This window comes from Chenopodium album, chromosome 25 (assembly GCF_948465745.1).
Source record: "Chenopodium album chromosome 25, dcCheAlbu1.1, whole genome shotgun sequence".
NCBI lineage: Eukaryota > Viridiplantae > Streptophyta > Magnoliopsida > Caryophyllales > Amaranthaceae > Chenopodium > Chenopodium album.
In genome coordinates this window covers 7,133,946-7,155,728 of record NC_137858.1, presented here as the reverse complement: position 1 = coordinate 7,155,728, position 21,783 = coordinate 7,133,946, and the positions used below count along the sequence as shown (strand labels likewise).

The window sequence follows — 21,783 nt, the reverse complement described above, 5'->3', positions numbered from 1 at the left end:
TTAACAAGTTCCATGCCATTTTTCTTGGGAGCAAAAAAGGGCTAGACCCGAAACATCAAAGATAAAACTAAGTAGAAACTAAACATGGCACGGCTCCAACTCTAAAGGTGGAGCATGTGTTTTGATAAGCTTCTCAATCTGATACATACCACGATAAATTTACATTTAGTTTGCATCTCAGTTGACATCTTGGCCTGGATTGAGTTAAAACACTTTCATATACTAACCATATCTCCATTTTTAATCACTAGCCCAAGACCTTATTAGTGATCGAACTTGATGAATAATGATTCTATAAGGTTGTCTTGGCTAAACTAAGTCTAAGATCATTTTCCCATTAAATTTATATTCCCCAATCAAACAAAGTTTAAAAGTAGTAGCCTCATAATCAGTTCACTAATCACATTACTAGAGCAGGTGAAAGTAGTCCACTAATTATGCAATTATCAAGTAATCATTATCTTATCCAAAATTCCAGCTAGAAATTACAAATATATAGCCTACAATATTGAGCTAACCCAATCATAGGCTGCTTTTGACTTAATTTGTGTTGTCATTTATTTTAAAGGTGATTATGTTGCCTTAACTCTAAAGCAATTTATTCTGTTACATTAATTTTTCATAGGTTTTCTGTTATATGCTACTCCCTAATTATTATTTGCTGCAACGAATGTGACAAAATATTTCCACCTTTAAAAATGCGGTAATGACTTTTAAAAAAAAATGATAAACTCAAGAACGATGGGAGAAAACAGCTTAGCCTTGTATATTCCATTAATCACAAATATATACCGAATACAAAGGAATACCTAACTTGCCTAAAACTCCTAACAAGATAGACTTGCCAAATATACAATATTAACATAAATATAACAAATCAAACCAAACTCTAATACTCCCCCTCAAGTTGGAGCATGTAAATCACGAATGCCCAACTTGCGTAAAAGGAAACCAAACTGTTGCCGTCCAAGAGCCTTGGTGAGAATATCTGCCAACTGATGACCTGTCGGAACATATGAGGTAGAAATATTACCGTTTATCAACTCATCACGAACAAAATGACAATCTACCTCTATATGCTTCGTACGCTCATGAAATACCGGATTCTTGGCTATATGCAAAGCCGACTGATTATCACAAAACAACTGCATAGGCTTTGAATGCTTAACACCAAGAATAAACAACAACATTTTCAACCATTTTAACTCACGAGAAGTGAGTGACATAGACCTGTATTCGGCTTTAGATGAGGATGTGGCTACAGTGGGCTGTTTCTTAGTCTTCCACGAAACAGGGGAACGACCTAAGAAAACAAAATAACCTGACAAGGAACGCCGACTCAACGGGCATGCCGCCCAATCACTATCACAAAACGCCGTCAAGCGTAAATCTGTCGTAGGTCGCAACAAAATACCTTGTCCCGGACTACCCTTAAGATAGCGCAAGACACGAATGGCCGCATCCCAATGAGAAACCTGTGGAACACTCAAAAACTGTGCCAAAACATGCACTGAATAACTCAACTCCGGTCGAGTGACCGACAAGTAAACCAAACGACCAACCAAACGACGATACTGTTCCGGATGAGCAAACGGCTCACCGGAAGCATGTGCAAGATGATGATTCTGCTCCATCGGAGTATCAATGGGTTTAAAACCCAACATTCCTGCCTCAGTCAAAATATCAAGAGCATACTTTCGTTGTGAAAGAAAGATGCCATCGGGACTCCGAGCAACCTCAATGCCTAAGAAATACTTAAGCAAACCCAAATCCTTCATATAGAAGCATTTGCTCAAATAGGCTTTAAAACGAACAATGGCATCATGAGAGTTGCCTGCAATAATCAAATCATCGACATAGACAAGAACATGTAAAGAGACACTGCCCTGTACATAGCTAAATAGAGAGTAATCAGCATATGAGTTTTTAAACCCAAAACCTCGCAGAGCACTTGACAGTTTAGCAAACCACTGTCTCGGGGCTTGTTTCAAGCCGTATAAAGATTTATCCAACCTGAAAACTTTGCCAGGTGTCGAAGTACCGTACCCTGGAGGTAATTGCATATATACTTCTTCTAAATCACCATGAAGAAAAGCATTATGAACATCCATCTGATGTAACTCCCAATTCAAAGAAACTGCAACAGACAACAAAACACGTACCGTAGTCATCTTTGCAACTGGAGCGAACGTCTCATTATAATCAACACCTTCAACCTGACGGTTGCCACGAACAACCAAACGAGCCTTGAGACGTTCGACCTTTGACTTGTCTGTGTACTTGATTTTGTACACCCAACCACAACCAATGGCCCTCTTGCCAACCGACGTCTTTAACCGCCTCTTTGAATGAAGACGGTTCCTTTCCCTTAGTGATCGTCGCCAAAAAACACCTGTGTCTGTTAGAAAAACGATTATATGCAACATGACAAGCTATAGGGAAAGGTTTACCTGAGGAATGTGATTAAGGAGGGTCGACAGTTGATGTAGAGGGGTCTATAGTTTCAGAGATGATAGTATGAGTGACATAGTTCCGATGCCACGAAGGAGGCCGTTTTACACGATGACCACGACCCAAATTATCCGACAAACTCCCCCTCAAGTCCGGATTATTTAAAATATTTTCATCAACTATCTCACGCTACGGAACACTACTAGAACAAACTAGAGTACTTTGTGTATGAGGCACACAACCCGAAGCTTGAAGGCAATCTGCGTCATGAGGCGAAGAAGAAGAAGAAGCCGGCGAAGAAGAAGAGGGGGCAGCAGCCTCCACGACCTGCCTGTGGCTGGAGGACTGCTGCCGCAGCCTACCCGCGGCCTGCTGCTGCGGGGCTGCTGTTTTACCAGCCTGTTCCGCAGCCTGGTCGCGGCTGGGGCCTGGCTGCCGCAGCCTGCCTGCGGGCAGGTCTGCCAGGGGGGTAGAACCGAGGTGAGCAGGCTGCTCCGCAGCCTGGTTGTGGCTGGGCAGCTGCTCCCGCAACCCGGTTGCGGGGTAGACTGTTTTCGGGCGCATTCCCCCCTCCTTGTACACCAATTTGCGTCCCAAGCACATCGTCATCATCATCCCACACCGGGGGATTTGCAAAATATTTTTCCCACAATAATCTTCGCTCATCAGGAAGTGACTCAAGATACGGAAACTTATCTTCGAAAAACTGAACATCTCTACTCACAAAAAATTCATTCGTCTCTAAATCATAAAGACGCCAACCCTTCTTTCCGTGAGGATACCCCACAAAAATACACTTTCGAGAACGCGAATCAAACTTGTCTTTAATCCGAGGACGATTTGCGGCATAAGCAAGACAACCAAATACACGCAGACTATCAAAAGATGGAACTTGACCAAACAATAATTCATGGGGGGTCTTACCCTTGAGTACAGGAGTCGGAGTCCTGTTAATCAAATGAACAGCTGTCATAACACACTCTCCCCAAAAATACTTAGGCAACTTTGCCTGAAACCGAAGAGCACGAGCCACATTTAGAATGTGACGATGTTTACGTTCAACTCGACCATTCTGCTGAGCCGTGTCAACACACGACGTTTGATGCAAGATGCCTTTCTTAGCAAAGAAAGAACCCAAACTGAGAAACTCCTGACCATTATCACTACGAACCACCTTGACCTTACGGCCAAATTGAGTCTTAGCCATAGCACAAAACTCATGAACTAACTGAGCAGCTTCATATTTACCAACCATTAAGAACACCCAAGTAGAACGCGAAAAATCATCAACAATGGTAAGAAAATACCGAGCATCACAACTAGACAAAATCTTATTTGGGCCCCAAATATCACAATGAATCAAATCAAAAATACCAGATGCTCGATTCGTACTCAAAGGAAAAGAGTTACGGGGTTGTTTTCCCATAAAACAAATGTCACAATCAAACGAACAACCAGAAGAACTACTATGAGCATGAGTACTATGAGAAACTCCCGGAAGGGAACTAACCACTTGCATTGATGGATGACCAAGACGTTTGTGCCATAACTAACTTGCATCAGAAATTACCACTTTGTTTGCCCGAGAATTCCGAGCACGAACCGGACGGAAAATATAGACCCCATCACACTGCTCCCCCGCTCCAATCAGGTTCCTCATATTGCGATCCTGAATAATGCATAGCTTGTCAGTGAACATAACAGAATATGATTGTTTTTCTAACAACTGGGACACAGACAACAAGTTGCATTTAAGAGCAGGAACAAAAAGAACATTATCAAGAGTTAAATTATCAGACAGAATAACTCTCCCTTCTTTTGTAGCAGTAGTGCTCTTCCCATTAGGCAAACCAACAGGAGACGAAATATTAGATAAATGAGTAAATAAATCGATATTACCAGACATATGATTTGAAGCTCCAGTATCAATGAGCCAATCGACAGAATTATAGGTGCGAATAGACGAAGAACTCGAGCACTGAACGACAGATAAAAGTTTTTTCCATTGCTCTTCAGAGATAGTAGGAACACTACTACGATCTGCGTCAGTAAGACGCTCAAATATACGGTTAGATTGAGCCCCCATTGAAAGAGAACACCAAGCAGCTCAATAACACACAAACCAAAAGATAGCACCAACCACACGCACCAAAAAACAAACAAATGACCAAACTAGCTCAAACAACCAATACCACCAAAAATATATAACCAAACCGCACCACCACAATTCACAAAATAAAATATCCAACTTGCTCCCACCAAACAATAAAATAGCTGCAAGTATAAAGTCCAAAGAATAGCTACTAATAAATTAATAATAATAGCCTTGAAGAGCAAGGAACACAACCACAGTGCTTACTAAGCAATGCAAGACAACAAAGAAAAATGGCGGCCTTGAAAGAAATAAAGAACAATGCTTACTCACAACCACGCAACAAAGAATAAGCTGAACACCGAACAAGAACCTTCTGCCCACACGAGCAATAATACCAAACCAAAGCTGCCACTCTATTGGACAACCCACACACGCAACTAAACCAAGCACGCTGCCTAACCAAGCTGCCGCAACACCACAGCAGCAAAACAACAACACGCAACGCACCAACACAAAGATCGCAGCACACACTAGCGCACCACACACCTACTGCCACGCACCACACACAGCAGCAACACACCAACGCACCACACACAATGTTGCAGCGCACAACACACCAACCAAGCACACACAGCACGCACTTCCAGCACGCGCCGCAAGCAGTACTACAAAAGATAGCACCACGCAAGAACAACGACACCTCACTCGAAGCACCAATCAGAAAATCGAACCCAAAAGAAAACCAATTAGGGTTTGTGAGCCCTAATTATGAGCAAATTGATCGAATTTGCAAGAAAAAAAAATCTGGAAAAATAATTCGAAGCCTAATTTTCTCAAACAAACAATTAATATGCGGAAGTAATTAAAACAAACCAAGGATCGAAAAAAAATCTCTAGAAATTAGAGAGGCCTGATACCATGATAAACTCAAGAACGATGGGAGAAAACGGCTTAGCCTTGTATATTCCATTAATCACAAATATATACCGAATACAAAGGAATACCTAACTTGCCTAAAACTCCTAACAAGATAGACTTGCCAAATATACAATATTAACATAAATATAACAAATCAAACCAAACTCTAATAAAAAAGTCAAAATCTTTTTTAGGGTCTTTTTGTCCTTATAATTATCTTATGTGTTATGTGTAAATGTATATTAGTGTATTACCATCACATAAATTTGTAGCTTTAAACTTTTATCCATATACTAGTTTTGTAATTGACATGTAAGAAAAACTGATCTTAATCCTGGCCCTTCAACACTAGTAACAATTTATCCATATAAAATTTATAAACATATAGAGAGTTTGCAGTAAAAAGATGTCCGAAAAATATTGTCACTTCTCTAGTTGTAACTTTGTATCTTTCGTGACACAGGTTGAACTAAATTTAAAAAATCTCATGATCAGGATAAAAAAAAAAAAAAAATTGATTTGGATACTTTGAATATCATGTCATTACCATTTACAAGGGACTAAAACCGAACTTATCCTAAACATTGAAATTACATACTAGTATAGCGTACAAAGTTGGTCAATCAACTTTAATATGTTTATGTATTCTACAATACCACGGGCAAATAAAGCAAAAGAGAAAAGATTAAGAAATTGGAATCAAAGGATACAAACTTTAGTGTATAAATATAATTTATATAATTTCGTAATACTTCCAAAAATGTTCCCTAGAGCAGGTAAAACTAGAGCACTAACATTAGTACCCTAAATGGAGCAGAGGAACCACTTTGATATAGTCATAAACAAAGTCATGTATCAAATTAGGAAATCTTGAGTTTAGTGGTTAGTTTATTTCTTCATAATTTCACCACATTTTTAGTCTATAAATACTAACCAATCTTGTACCCTTAGATTCAACAATTCAACAACACTCAAAAATCTTAGTAGAGTTTGATCAACTTATCATATAACACACATGGCTTCAAAAATGCACCTAGTGTTTATGGCTTTCCTTTCTTTGATATCGCCTTTTATGGTTGCTCAAGCAGACCCGGGTTATAGCTATGGGTACGGCTTTGGATGGGGTAGTGGTGGTGGGAACGACTATAGTTCGTTGTCTCCGTACTTCTATGACTTCTCTTGCCCTCAAGCGAGCAACATTATTGCTTCGGTCTTGGAAAATGCTGTTGCTCAAGACCCTCGGATGGCTGCTTCTTTGCTTAGGCTTCACTTTCATGATTGCTTTGTTCAGGTTTGTGCATTTTATTTAAAAATTGTAGGCTAATAATATATTCTTTTGTGGTATATGATCAATATAATGTAAATAACATGGTTGTGACTTGTGATGAACTTGTTTACGACAGGGGTGTGATGCTTCTATTCTGTTAGATGATAGTGCGGCATTTGTAAGTGAGAAAAAGGCTAAGCCAAATCTTAATTCATTGAGAGGTTTTACTGTCATTGATGAAATTAAAGCCAGGTTAGAAGAAGCATGCCCTGAAACTGTCTCTTGTGCTGATATATTGGCCTTGGTAGCACGCGCCGCCAGTGTCTTGGTAAGCCCCTCCCTAATAAAACAGAACAACAATAGATAAGCTAAATGTAACTTTCTAATGAACTGCTTTAAGTTCATATGGTATGCTATATTTCATGAACTTGTTAATATAATTTCGGCTTTTGATAAACAGAGTGGAGGACCTAATTGGGAAGTCCCATTAGGAAGAAGGGACTCAAAAGCAGCAAATATGCTACTTGCAAATGCAACTATTCCACCTCCTATCCTTACAGCCCAAAAGCTTATTGCATCATTTCAACAACAAGGCCTAGATGAAGTTGATCTTGTCGCGCTCTCAGGTAAAAGCTTCACATATACAAATAATCATACTCCCTCTGTCCACAAATAATTTTTCCCGATTACTTAAATTTCATCTTCTCTTAAATTCACTAGGAGCACATACTATTGGGGTGGCGAGGTGTACAAGTTTTAAGCAAAGGTTGTACGGCCAAAGTGGTAACACTCAACAACCAGATTTGAGCCTCGAAAAGGCTTACTTAAATGAATTGAAGTCAGTTTGTCCTTCATCAGGAGGTGACAACAACATAACTCCATTGGATTATGCATCTCCAAGAGCCTTTGATAACACTTACTACAAACTTATCTTGGGAGGCAGGGGACTTTTGTTTACGGATCAACAACTTTATTCAGGAAATTACGCGAACTTAGCTCAATTGGTCAAGTCTTATGCCGAAGATGAAGAGTTGTTCTTTGATCAATTTGCTAAGTCCATGGTTAAGATGGGAAAGATTAGCCCTCTATTAGGGTCTAATGGTGAAGTTAGGAAGAATTGTCGTCGCCCTAATTAATTAATTTAAGTATTTTTACCTCTTTAAATAGGATGATTATTGGGTTTAATTTGTGATTTATTGGGTTCTTGTCAAGTTCATTGTGAATCCGTACTAAGGTTTGATTATTCATGGTTATTATATATGTTCGATTTATTTTCACAAAATTGTGGTTAGTTTGTAAGCTTGATGTTGTAATCCCTGTAATAATTAAATTCTTATGCAATATAGTAAGGGTTTAAGGGATATATATGCATTGTATATTTGTATTTAAGATTTATGCAATTGATCAATTAAAACTTCTTCAATTCGATCAATTGATCTCTTTCTAGCTTGGTAGCTTTAGTTTATAATTACAAACTATTTTATTATACTTTATTACTCGTGATTTAATATTGTAGTTATTTTAGTAAATTAACTTGTCTCTTCGTTTTATATTAAATTAAAAAAAAAAAAAAACCACCTTCTTCTAATACTTAAACGGGTTTTATAAAAAACATTGACTTACTACTAATCACGTACTAATTACCTGGTTTTAAGGGTAACGAGGGATAATACTATATGTTTAGGGATTGCTTCCTTACAAAAATGGGTAGATAAAGAAAAACGTCCATTTTGCTTAAACAAGATGATGCTTTAATAGCGGATATATGAAGTCTAACTCGTGCAATTAAAACATAAAATCTCCATTGTATGTCTTTAGTTATTTACCAATTCGCTATCAAGATACACACGCAAGGAGTGGGTCGGAAGTATACCATATTAATAATATTCACTTTTTAATTTTATTATTAGGAAAATTTGACAATTACCACCTTCTGTTATGTCCATTTTAGCAATTACCACCTTCTATTTTTTTTTTTTTGAAAATTACCACCTTTTATTTTCAAAAATATCAAAAGTTACCACCTTCTTGCCCCTCAACTACCACGTGATGTTATTTTGGGCCCATTCCTTCCCTTTCCTCCCTATTTCCCTCACATTTTTCATTCCTAACTCGATTCTCATCCCCCTTTCACTTCTTTTCCCCCAAACAATCAAAAACACTTCAATTCACTCCTCCAAATAAAAAATGACGAACACTTATTGGTGGTTTAGGGGAAAAAAGTGAAAGGGGAGATGAGAAACCAAATAGGAATGAGAAATGTGAGGGAAATAGGGAGGAAAGGGAAAGAATGGGCCCAAAATGACGTCACGTGGTAGTTGCGGGGCAAGAAGGTGGTAATTTTTTATGTTTTTGAAAATAGAAGATGGTAATTTTCAAAAAAAAAAATAGAAGGTGATAATTGCTAAAATGGACATAACAGAAGGTGGTAATTGTCAAAAAAAATAAAATAAAAGGTGGTAATTGCTATTATTAAGAAATTTGAATTTCACTCTGGCAATTCGTACGTTATTCATCCGCATGTATGTAATAGCAATTTGTTTGACTAACTACTCATGCACCAATAACTAATAATGTTAATTAATTCTACACTTATTTTATAATGTACAATACTTTATACATGTATATTCCTCATTTCTTCCATCTACAAATAATGGCCTGGTCACATATTGATAGTCACATATATATATGCTAGACAATTTCTTATGATAATTCATGTTAGCTGACTTTAAATCATTATATGACTAAAGCTTTGTTGTTATTATTATTTAAATGACTTTCTATGAATATGAAATAAGAAGATTGTGACCGTAAAAATGATTCAACTATTACGAAAGATTACATCGTAGAATTTTGTATTCTACTCCGTAATAATTTTCAATGAATGAAAAGAATGACCGAAATTCTCTATAATAAGAATATATCCGATCCAACGCCGATATCTTATAATTGCATGCAAATAGTAACGTACATACGTAATTTGTATAATAAAATTGGTCAACTTCTATGAATTATATATTTTATTTGAAAAAACTTGAATGAATTACATTCTTTAAATGTGAAAAGCAAAATTAGTACACGTACATGGCGTCTCCCAATCATTGTGTTACTTGAAATTGTCATATTACTTTCTCTATATATACACAAACAATATTCCCAAATCATACATTATGTTCTTTAATTTTCGTTTCCAAATTATATCTTTCACAATTTCGATCAAACAAACCACCCATTAGTTCAAACAAAAATGGCAACTCAAAGTTATTATTTTTTTCCTAAGATCATGTTCTTTGTAGTTACATGTTGTTGCTTCTTCATCACCAATTCTAATGCTCGTCGCTTGTCATCGGAGGAGAAGTTAACATGGAAGCGACTAATAACCGTCGATCATTTAGGCGGAGGCGATTACAAAACAATTCAAGGCGCGATTGATGCAATTCCTTCTAACAACATAGATACCACACTTATCCTAGTCAAACCGGGAACGTACAAGGAGAAAGTTACCGTACCCGAAGATAAGCCTTTTATAATGCTTAGCGGAAGAGATGCCGAAAATACAACTATCACATGGGATGATAGTGGTGATATATACACGTCTCCTACCCTCTCCGTCTTTGCTTCTGATTTTATGGCTCGATATCTCACTATACAGGTTTCTTATTTTTTTTGAAATTAATAGTCACATATATTATTTGTACCATGTGATATCATATGTACTTGGGTTTGAAATTAATAAGTATTTGACTTTGATGATTTCTTACAGAATACGTATGGACCGGGGGAAAAAGCAGTTGCTTTGAGGGTTTCAAGCAAAAGGGCAGAGTTTTCGGCATGTAAATTTATTTCTTATCAAGATACGCTTTTGGATGAACAAGGAAGCCATTTTTATAGTAACTGTTATATTGAAGGGGGAACTGATTTTATTTGTGGGAATGCAGCCTCTCTTTTTCAAGTATGTAACATTATAATGTACAACTTATGTGTTGATTGATTAAATTCTCTCTATTGTGTCATACAAATATATATTAATTAAATTTCTTGTTGGATTGTTGTAGAAATGTGGTATACATTCAGTTTCGGACATAGGTGGAGCAATAACTGCACAACGAAGGATGAAACCGGAAGAAGACACAGGGTTTTATTTCGTGGATTGTACAATTACAGGTATAAAAGGGTGCACATTGGGAAGACCATGGGGGCCTTATTCTAGAGTTGTTTACGTAAACAGTTACATGTCTAACGTGGTAAACCCTAATGGATGGGATGATTGGGGCAAATCCTCAACACATAGGTGCGTATTATTGATTATCAATTACTCCGTATGTTACATAATAAATGACACCCGTGTATATTATCAGTTTATTATGTGATTAATGTTCATTTGATTGTTTGTTTATTGAAACAGTTCGGTGTACTATGGTGAATACAAATGTTATGGCCCGGGAGCCAACAGATCAAACAGAGTCGAGTGGTCGCAAGACCTTAGCAATGAAGAAGCCACTGCCCTTATTAACAAGACCATGATTAGTGCCAAATCAAGAATCAAACACTGATATGTTGATAATTATTATTACTTCATTGTACATGTATTAGGGGTTTTTTTTTTGGCGGATTGTATATATATCTATGTTGATTAAATATATATAATTTCATTGAATTGATTCATCGAAACATATACCGCTTGAATTGTTGTATCTTTAACTACTACATAAGTAAATAGGTAATGACATGATAGGGGTAATACACAGTTACCCTGTAGTGGCTATATTTATTGGATGGTAATGAAATAAGCCTAAATTGTCACTAGCTATTACGGATACTCCGTATTTTCTTTAAACAAAAAAAATTGGCGGCAATTAGCAATACTTTAAAACAATCCTTCATTCATAGCCAGCCAATTCAATGAGCCAAAATCAGTATAAATTGATCATACATTCGTAGTTTCATACTAATATACTATGTACCAAAAGTGCTTGAATTTGGATACCTAAAGTAAAAAATGATCAGTTATAAGACTTATAACTATGATCATGGCTCAATGCGGTTCATTTAATAAACGAAATTATATTTCACCACCAAAAGTGACTAATTTTCTCAAAATAAATAAAGAAGTAAACTTATTAATTTAAACAAATTATCACAATATTGAATTGAAATCTTTCAACACAATTTTCCATCTAGTAGTTGTTATAACAGATAATTGTTTTTATATTTTCTCCATTCCATATATATTTATGCTGTTAAAGAGTTTACTTTGGCCCGATTCACATTACTTTGATAATTGAAGTGGATTTATGAGACTTCCTTCAATAAGTATAAAAAATAAAGGGTCAGCTTTCTAAATAAAAAATGAAAAATATAAAGGGAAAGGGGGAAAAAATAAAATCTAAAACGATTTTTAAGTGGTTATTGCAAGTCACGTGACTTATTTTGGCCGGAGAAAAGTCAACAGCCGAAGTCCGGTCAAAAGTCCCTCGCCACAACCTAAGTGTACTGTGATAAAAAGACCTTTGGTGCCACCTATTTTATAAAAGGACCTTTACCACAAAGTGGCATACTTACAATAAATATTTTGACAAATTTTCCTTATTATTAAATAAATAATTCATAATTTTTTTTATATAAATTTGTATATCATACAGATATAGTCTAAAATAAAATCTACTAATTAAGAACTTTTTAGGAAGGACTTTATTATACTTTTTATAAAAAGTATATATTTGTAAAAAATTATTGAACTACGTATAAGTTATTGAATCTTTGTTAAAAATGGTTAAATCGTGCATTGCACAGGATTTAAGCTAGTTGACTATATGTTCATTAAACAACTGTATATGTGCATTTTGTGCGATTTCTAATGCATATGGTCAACACTCAAAATGCCAGGCTAATAGGGTCTAAGGAGAAATAAAATAATTTAACTGATAAATTTCTACATGATAATATTCTTTCTAATGTCTAATTAACTACAAAGTATTAAATAAGTTTAAACAATATAAACAATAATATAATAAATATATGTTTTATTTTATTTTTGAGCAAATAATAAAGGCATTTATATGGAACGGGGAAGTAGATGAAATAATGAGCTAATGGATCAAGAGCACCCTTGTTTTTTTGACACACACAACAATAGCACCCTTAGCTTGTTAAATTAGTTGCTACGGTGTACTTTTTCATGTACTTCGTATACTTATATTAGTCCGTTCTTATTATATTTTATAAAAAATTCAGAACACCAAAGTTCACAACATTATGTTGTTGCAAAGCAATGATGAGCTAGTCTTACATACATTGAATGAAGGATTTATTTGCTTCATCAACACAAAATATACATACGCAGTAGCTAATCTATGATTATCCTCATTATTTAATCATCTTATCATCATACAATCACACAAATGTCATTCAAAAATCAAAATTGTAGAAAATGTCTATTATGAATTGACATGGATTAGAATTGAAGCAATAACTAGGAGGATTTCGTCTTACTTTGTCGAAATTTTCTTAGTTTTTTGCTCCTTTGTTTTTTTTTTTTTTTTTTATTTATTTATTTTATTTTTTTGAGGCAACTGCTCCTTTGCTATTGTCAAAAAAATAAATAAAGAGGATTTCACCTTACAACCAAGACCATATTTTAGCTATGTGCTCATCACAAGCTAAGGTATAAGACTATAACCACACGAATAAAGAAAAAAAAAAGTAAAATTATAGCTAGTTACTAACGCGTGATTTTGTCATAATATTTTAAAATAATAATTACGTTACAAAATAATATTAATGCTTATATTTAAACTTCGGCTAGCTAGCATATTAAATTAATTTCTAGTAGGTATACAAATACAATGTTGACTAACCTTATCTTCTCCCAAACCCAATTTCAAAGGGGAAAGAATCATGAACATTTCAAGTACGCGCCGAATACTTAAAACTACATGCAAATAATGACGTAATTATGTAATTACAATGGTCATCTTTTATGGAATGTTTTAAATGTAAATTGCAAGATATCAGCCGTTACATCCCCCAATCATTGTCTTATTTACTTAATCACGTCATGTTGCTCTCTCTATATATACACTAATCAAATTACCAAATCATACAACAATTACTTCAATTCCTAATCATATCTTTTGATCACAAAAACAAAAAACACAAATACCAAATTACTAATAATGGCATCTCAAAGCTCTTATTTTCCTAAGATCATCTTATTTGTCTTTGCATTATGTTGCTTGATTAGCAACTCTAATGCTCGAATATTGTCCGAGAAATTAACGTGGAAACGACTACTAACCGTCGATCAATCAGGCAACAAAGGCAAGTTCAAAACAATACAAGATGCAATTGATGCGGTTCCTTCTAACAATGTAGACGTTACACTTATACTAGTTATGCCCGGAACGTATAAGGAAAAAGTTACCGTACCCGAAGATAAGCCCTTTATAATACTTAGTGGTAGAGATGTCTTAAATACTACAATTACATGGGATGATAGTGGTGATATATACACGTCTCCTACTCTCTCCATCTTTGCTTCTGATTTTATGGCTCGATACCTTACCATCGAGGTATGTACAAATATTTTTTTGTTAAAAACATTTGTCTAATATTAATTAATAGTCACGTGTACTATTTTTTATATCAGGTATAGAGTATGACATTGAGTTTATTTCTTGCAGAATACATATGGGCCGGGGGCAAAAGCAGTTGCTTTGAGGGTTTCGAGCGAAAGGGCAGAGTTCTATGCATGTAAAATAACTTCATATCAAGACACACTTTTGGATGAGGGAGGGAGTCATTTCTATAGCAATTGCTACATTGAAGGAGGAACTGATTTCATTTGTGGCAATGCAGCTTCTCTATTCCAAGTATGTGACATTTATACTATATATTATCGCATTCATATGATGATTTGAAAATAGATAACTTATCTTTAATTATTGTTGTACCGCGGCTAATTTAAATCAAATTTGAATTGTTGTAGAAATGTCATATACATTCCATTTCAAACGAAAACGGGGCAATAACAGCACAACGAAGGTCAAAACCTGAAGAAGACACGGGATTTTATTTTGTGGATTGTCGAGTTACTGGCACAAAAAGTTGCACATTGGGAAGGCCATGGGGACCTTATTCTAGAGTTGTCTTCGTAAACAGTTACATGTCCAATGAGGTTAATTCTCAAGGATGGGATGATTGGGGAAAACCCTCCACACATAGGTGCGTGTCATTTTTTTTGTTAATGTCAAGACTATCAACTATATATATATATATATATCGTTATCAACTACTCCTTACGTTACATAATATACTATACACTATGCTAATGTGTTTTGATCTTTGTATAATTACAGTTCGGTGTACTATGGTGAAAGCAAATGTTATGGACCAGGAGCCAACAGATCGAAAAGAGTTGAGTGGTCACAAAGCCTTACACATGAAGAAGCTGATACAGTTTTGTCTAAGACCATGATTAGAGCTAAATTGAAGATCAAAGCATAATATAGGTTGTAGAATTGCTACTTGATTATTGCAATGTACATATGATTCTTTATTTGTTCTTTATTCTTTGGCCAGATTGTACATACTGTAAATGATAAATCTATGTTGAATTGATTATTTTTAGTTAATTTATCAATTAATTGAAGTCCATTATTCTAAAAGGAACTTTGCAAAGCTCAAGTAATTTATTATATATATATATATATATATATATATATATATATATATATATATATATATATATATATTTTAGGGGCAAGCTCAAGTTATTTTAGTTAGTAACACTTCTCTTTTGTTCAAGAGCAATTATTGTATTTAAAGGATACGTACTCAAATTGGTCCAAGTCCAATCTAAAGTTAAATTATATCCTTAACGATGATTATATCTCATATTACGTTGCTAATTACAAGGTTTTTTTTTTATCCAAATGAGTCATAAGGGGATTGTGAATGACAAATTACAAATTAAATAGAAAGAAACGAAGGTTTTCTAAAATGCAACATGTCGAGGTTGTCATATGCATACATGCCGGCCCTCGGTTATTGCCACTTAGGGTCTGTTTTCATACGATTATTTTCAGTTCACTTCAGTTCAGCTCCTAATTTCATTCTCTTATAAAATATTCATTTCAGTTCAGTTCAATTCAGCTCTAATAAGTTCAGCTCAGCTCAGTTCAATTAATGAGAACAGGCCCTAAGTCAAAACTTATTAAAAAGGGTGTCTTGGGTTAATTGGAGGGGCAAGTCAAACTGTCAAAGCAAGATACCATGCAATATTTTGTTACTTTATGTAATTTTCTTCTTTGTGTCTACTCAAGCTACATTTAAGCATATCCACAGGGCCTTGAGTATCATATATGTGTACTTAACAATAAAAAAAAAAAAAAAAAAAATTGTGAGTTGTCACATATTGTAGCGATTGAAAAATGTGAGTTCTCATTATATTCTTTCATAAGCAGTCTAACACTAATTCTAACTTATTAATTAGCTCATAATTACTTTTAACCATGAGCCACTAAAGATTATGGAACAGATGAGATTTTATCTCAAAAAATTCCACATCTTTTTTTTATTTTATTTTTTATTTATTTTTTTATTTATTTTTATATTTTTTTTTATTTTTTTTTTTTTTTTGTGAACGGAAAATTCCACATCCTTAATAACTCATAAATGAAGTGGGTCATGTGTTAAATTACTTAAATATAGGTTTGGGCATTGCCAATCATACAAAAACAAAAAATTCATTTTAGAGGTCTAGGGGAGCTCCCCCCCAAAATAATTTGACAGCAAAGGGAGTATCTCATTAGTCTTATATAAAGTGTTTAATTATCTTTTCTTTTATTAATGTAGGACATTATATGTGTTGTTTAGAAAGGTGATACTTCAACACTCTCTTTCACATATAAGGTCGGTCTCTTTTAATTCCATCACATGTGATATTTCATGAGGCCAGACATATTTGTTCATTTCTGCTCACATATGGATAAGTTGGCCTAGTGTACTTGCTTGTGCCATTAAAGGTCTCAGTCGTCGATTTGATTTTGATTCATGTTTAATTCAAGAGCAAAATGAAGAAGAAAAGATTTTGTATTTTTTGTATTCAAGATAACAAAGTAGCCCAAAATGGATAGGATTTGGGTCATTGTTGAAAGGGTTTTTGTTGGGTTGAATGTTGGTCTTTAGGTGTGATGGTCCTGATGGAAAAGTCATTTTTGAGCTTGTGCTCCTTTTTTAAAAAAAAAAAAAAAAAAAAACCTTAATACAAATGCGAAAAAATATCTCGTTAATTTGACATTAAAAACTTTATCAATTAAGGGTCTGTTCACATTTGCTGAACTGAACTTAATCGAACTGAACTGAATATTTTATGAGAGAAGGAAATTCAGAGCTGAACTGAACTAAACTGAACTGAACTGAACAGATTGGAGCTGAACTGAATTGAACAGATTGGAGCTGAATTGAACTGAAATTAAGATGAAGTGAATGGCCCTTAGTTGATGATATTAACACAATAATTCAATAAATATCCCTAAATTATTACTCCGTACAGTAAAGGTGGTCCATTTGCTATGTTGCAAATCACGCAGCACACCATACCAAAATTTAAAAACTAAATGAAAAACAACCGAGAGATGATGCACGAACCCATTGCTAATTTCCAAAGGCATACAAGGGTCAAAACATCACATTTGAAGAACAATGCAATGAATGTCTTAACTATTTGGCAACATTACGCTACAAATTAAACTAAGTACAAAGTATATTAATAGACCAAAATCTTGACAATTTCCACCCCAAAAGACGTCAACTAGTTATTAGAGTGACCAAAAAGCCATCAAAAATCCACCAAATTCCACTTCTTTGGCATTATCACTTAAAAATTACAAGAGTAATGGATTATTGTTGTCTTATCCAATTATTTATGGAATTATGAACAACAAAGTCTATTAATTGCTTAAAACCTAATTTAGAACATCTCATTAATGGGGATGAATCAATGTTTTTTTTTTTCTTTTAATATGAGATATATATTTTTTGCCCTTTCAAGAAGTCATATGTCCCACCAGCCCATTCCTTGCATATATATCAATGTGTTATATTACCTAATTTGACAGATTGTTTTGTTGAATTGTAGCTCAAATCAAGATTTAAATTGAAGTCAACCCTTTTTTTATATATATAATATCGTTAATTAAGTCAAATTAAATTACTCCCTCAATCACATATACTACGTATTATATTTTTAAATGATAAATAATTAATTGCCATATTACAGAATACATTATTATACGAAAATTTACAAATTAGATGACAATTAATAAATTAGTAGAATAACTTATGCATGGAGTATAGGTCATTCACTAATTAAGCTCAAAGTTTTGTTATAACATTCCATATGATGTAATGCTATACGTTTATTAGACTTTCTTATAAATATATTCGAAACAAAAATAATTGCATGGCTTGCACCACATTATTAGCGGTGGTGATATCATTGTTATTAGTTGTTCCACGTCAATCAATCATATACAACGATTACACTAGATATATCTATCGGTACAATTCCTCCTCGTTAAACAAGCCATCACAAATATCATGTGGACGGAAATGAAATAATTATGCAAATTCCTCAACCCAATAACAGCATATAACTTATATATCATAATAAAAATAAAAAAATAAAAAAAAAATAAAAATAAAAAAGACAGTTGTTGCAAAATAACCAAAAAAATCTCGTTTTTCATAAAACGTGGGTAACGTGTGTACTAATCACGCTGACCTCCTGACGACTCCTCTTATTTCAGCAACTGTTGCCTCCTTAAACTCATTTTTAATTTTCTTCTTCATTATGTTTACCCGCCGAAAACTTGTGTTTAAATGCTCTTTTTGCTAACTTTTTTCCTTGTCAACCGCAAGAAAACGGCATATCTTGTAATTTAATCTTTATAAAAACCTTATATTATAATTTTATAACTAACCATCACCTTCTATTTATACACTACTTATCTCAAATCCTTTCTTCATCACTTCTTTCTAAGTCCAAATTTGTTACATATTCCATATAATTCATCATATAATTTATAATCTTCTAGGTGTACGTAACGTTTATTAATTGTAACGATTTTAGTTGTACGTCGTGGTAACATGGAAATTCGTGGGTGTTTGTTGATTTTCTTGTTTGTGATCGGATTTTGTTTGGAAATGGCGACAACTTGTAATGCTCAAGGGAAATGGAGTAAAATTATCACGGTCGATCAATCGGGGAAGAAGGGTAGCTACGTGAAGATACAAGATGCAATCGACGCGGTCCCGTCTAACAATGTACAACATATATTTATTAGGGTTGAGCCTGGAATTTATAAGGAGAAGATTGTTGTACCTGAAGATAAACCCTTTATAACATTAAGTGGTAGAAATGCAAATACTACGGTTATCACTTGGAATGACGGTGGAGATATTTTCAAATCTCCTACTGTTACTGTTTTTGCTAGTGATTTTATGGGACGTTACCTCACTATTCTGGTAAATTTTAATAATTCGTATTGGATTTCGAGTTTGAGAGGTGAGATCATTAGCAATTGAGATCAGTTTATACATATTTAATTGTCACGTTACTAGTTTGATAATTGTTATCTTATTAATTGTGTGTAGAATACATATGGTACGACGAAAAAAGCAGTAGCATTGAGAGTAACAAGTGAAAAGGCGGTGTTTTTTGCATGTAAATTTACATCATACCAAGATACACTTCTAGATGAAAGTGGAAGACATTTCTATTACAATTGTTTCATTGAAGGAGGCACTGACTTCATCTTTGGAAATGCAGCTTCTCTTTTCAAGGTATCTATAATTACTTACGAGTACTGAATTTACATTTAAATCAAACATAAATGAAAATTGTGATTTTTGGCTAAATAGAAATTAATTAGTGTATGTAAATTGTGCAGCAATGTCATTTGCATTCAATCTCACAAGAAAATGGAGCAATAACAGCCCAAAGAAGATCATCAGAAGAAGAAAATACAGGATTTTATTTTGTGGGATGCAAAATTACGGGTGTCAAAAGTTGTACATTAGGCAGGCCTTGGGGTCCTTATGCTAGAGTGGTTTTCTCACAAACTTACATGTCTAGTGCAGTTCTACCTCAAGGATGGGATGATTGGGGCAAACCATCTACCCACAGGTATTACATTTTTTTTCCTTCTAATGGATGTAAATTTCACGTGTTTTTCAACAGTATGCGAGATTTACATATAATTTTATATCTTGTGAGAATTTCGTGAATTCAACATACTGATATGGAGTATTCCGTAGTAAACTAGTTTTTCAATCAACTATATAGTCTATATCTCAATCAGTCAATTATTTTGTATCCATATTAGATTATCACTAATTAAATTTTAGACAATTATATGTTGCATATATAATTGCATCACTTTTTATCATTTTTATTAGGGCTGGCAAAAATTGACCCGACCCGAAAACACGACCCGAACCCGACCTGAAAATAGCGGGTTAGGGTTGAAGTTTTCGACCCGAAAACTTAAATGGGTTGACACGAACACGACACGAAATTTAAATGGGTTAGGTTAAGGTTGAATATTCCAACCCGAAAGTGATCCACCTAACCCGAAAAAAAATAAAAAAAAATAAAAAAAACTTATTGAAGTCAGCCCAAGCCCACATTTGGGTCCTAATAAAAACTAAAACCCTAAAATCTTCTCATATGCTCACCCCTTTCAGCCGCAAGAGCTATCTTTCTCCCTAATATTTCATTTTTTCCTCATCTTTTATCTCTCTTCAACTCAAGAACTCAAACCCTAAAGACTTAAAATCGTTTCCCTTTCCACACCTTCTCTTTCACAAACATAACAGTTCAAGAGTTAAACCTTCATCAATCACCCACGGAGCAGTTTAATTATGAAAGAATGAGCAGTACGGTGTCGGCGGCACTACTAATGATAGCAAGGGCTGGACATTTACAAGAACACATTATAATTAATGCTAAGGATATGATCTGATGAATCAGATGATGTATGCTATTTTCATGTTTTTGTTATACTTCCTGTAATGTATAATTAACAATGACCCTTTATAATTATTCGTTCAACACACTGTTTATTGGTTTGTAATTGTTAATTAGAATCGTTAGTTTATTACTTTGTTAGACTATAAATGTTGTTTATTTTGGTTTCAATTGAAGCACTGATCCTATGAACTCCGTGTGTGAAAAAATCAGGGAGTATGTAAGTAGCAAGTTATTTGTGAAAATTAATCGGGTTAAATAAGGTCAAATTCGGGTTGACCTGAACCCGAAAATATCAGGTTCAGGTTGAACTTTTCAACCCGAAAAGTTAAATGGATCAGGTTCGGGTTGAGGGGTAGCTGACCCGAAATCAGCTGACCCGAACACGAACCCGACCCGACCTGATCCGTTTGCCAGCCCTAATTTTTATGCCTAAAAACCTAATCATTAGGGTGAAAATCTCTATTACAAGAGGCCCCATTTTTTTTTTTTTTTTTTGACGGGACAAAGGGCCCCATTTAAATATGTGATTGATTGTCAATTTTTTAGTTTTCTTTCCTTTTTCATTGGTTAATGTAATTATAATAAGACAATTATAATGGTAATTAAATAATTGGTTTAACTTGAATTGGTTGTTGATGTAGGACCGCATTTTATGGTGAATACAAATGCTATGGACCAGGGGCTAGAAGAACAAGACGAGTTGAGTGGTCACTTAATCTTTCTACTCATCAAGCCTCACCTTATTTGACTATGAGTTTGATGGATGGAAGAGCTTGGGTTAGGGCCTAATTTTGACCATTTCATTCAAATTTATTTAGGCAATGTATGTATAATTTGGAAAATTACCAACATTATTAATAGTGGATTTTCTTTTAGTTGTATTTGTACTTGTTTCTTATTAGTTGTAGTAATGTTGTACATTATGAATTAATGATTAGCGTAGAAGTGTATTTGATCTAAAATACAAGTATTTATACTCAAGTTAGCCATTAAAACATACTATAAAAAATCTTATGG

General features: G+C 34.4%; 4 protein-coding genes across 5 annotated transcripts; all 4 read left to right on the top strand.

Moving 5' to 3' along the window:
- Positions 1-6,439: 6,439 nt before the first annotated feature.
- LOC145614942 (peroxidase 9-like) lies at positions 6,440-7,923 on the top strand. The gene is made up of 4 exons (XM_081670019.1): positions 6,440-6,755; positions 6,868-7,059; positions 7,192-7,357; positions 7,452-7,923. The coding sequence occupies exons 1-4, from the start codon at positions 6,480-6,482 to the stop codon at positions 7,865-7,867; spliced, it is 1,050 nt and encodes a 349-aa protein (XP_081526145.1). The 5' UTR covers positions 6,440-6,479; the 3' UTR covers positions 7,868-7,923.
- A 2,055-nt stretch (positions 7,924-9,978) lies between these two features.
- LOC145613576 (putative pectinesterase 11) lies at positions 9,979-11,284 on the top strand. The gene is made up of 4 exons (XM_081668680.1): positions 9,979-10,383; positions 10,495-10,683; positions 10,787-11,022; positions 11,137-11,284. The coding sequence occupies exons 1-4, from the start codon at positions 9,979-9,981 to the stop codon at positions 11,282-11,284; spliced, it is 978 nt and encodes a 325-aa protein (XP_081524806.1).
- A 2,622-nt stretch (positions 11,285-13,906) lies between these two features.
- Positions 13,907-15,236, top strand: LOC145613573 (putative pectinesterase 11). The gene is made up of 4 exons (XM_081668679.1): positions 13,907-14,302; positions 14,414-14,602; positions 14,719-14,954; positions 15,089-15,236. Exons 1-4 carry the CDS (start codon positions 13,907-13,909, stop codon positions 15,234-15,236), a joined length of 969 nt encoding a protein of 322 aa, XP_081524805.1.
- Positions 15,237-18,881: 3,645 nt separating this feature from the next.
- LOC145615056 (putative pectinesterase 11) lies at positions 18,882-21,647 on the top strand. Of its 2 annotated transcripts, XM_081670132.1 has the most exons (4): positions 18,882-19,259; positions 19,389-19,577; positions 19,685-19,920; positions 21,408-21,647. In XM_081670132.1, exons 1-4 carry the CDS (start codon positions 18,882-18,884, stop codon positions 21,553-21,555), a joined length of 951 nt encoding a protein of 316 aa, XP_081526258.1. In that variant the 3' UTR covers positions 21,556-21,647. The 2 variants fall into 2 exon arrangements, 1 of the variants encoding a protein (XP_081526258.1); XR_014107211.1 differs by lacking the exons at positions 18,882-19,259; positions 19,389-19,577; positions 19,685-19,920 and adding an exon at positions 20,375-20,771.
- Positions 21,648-21,783: the final 136 nt, after the last annotated feature.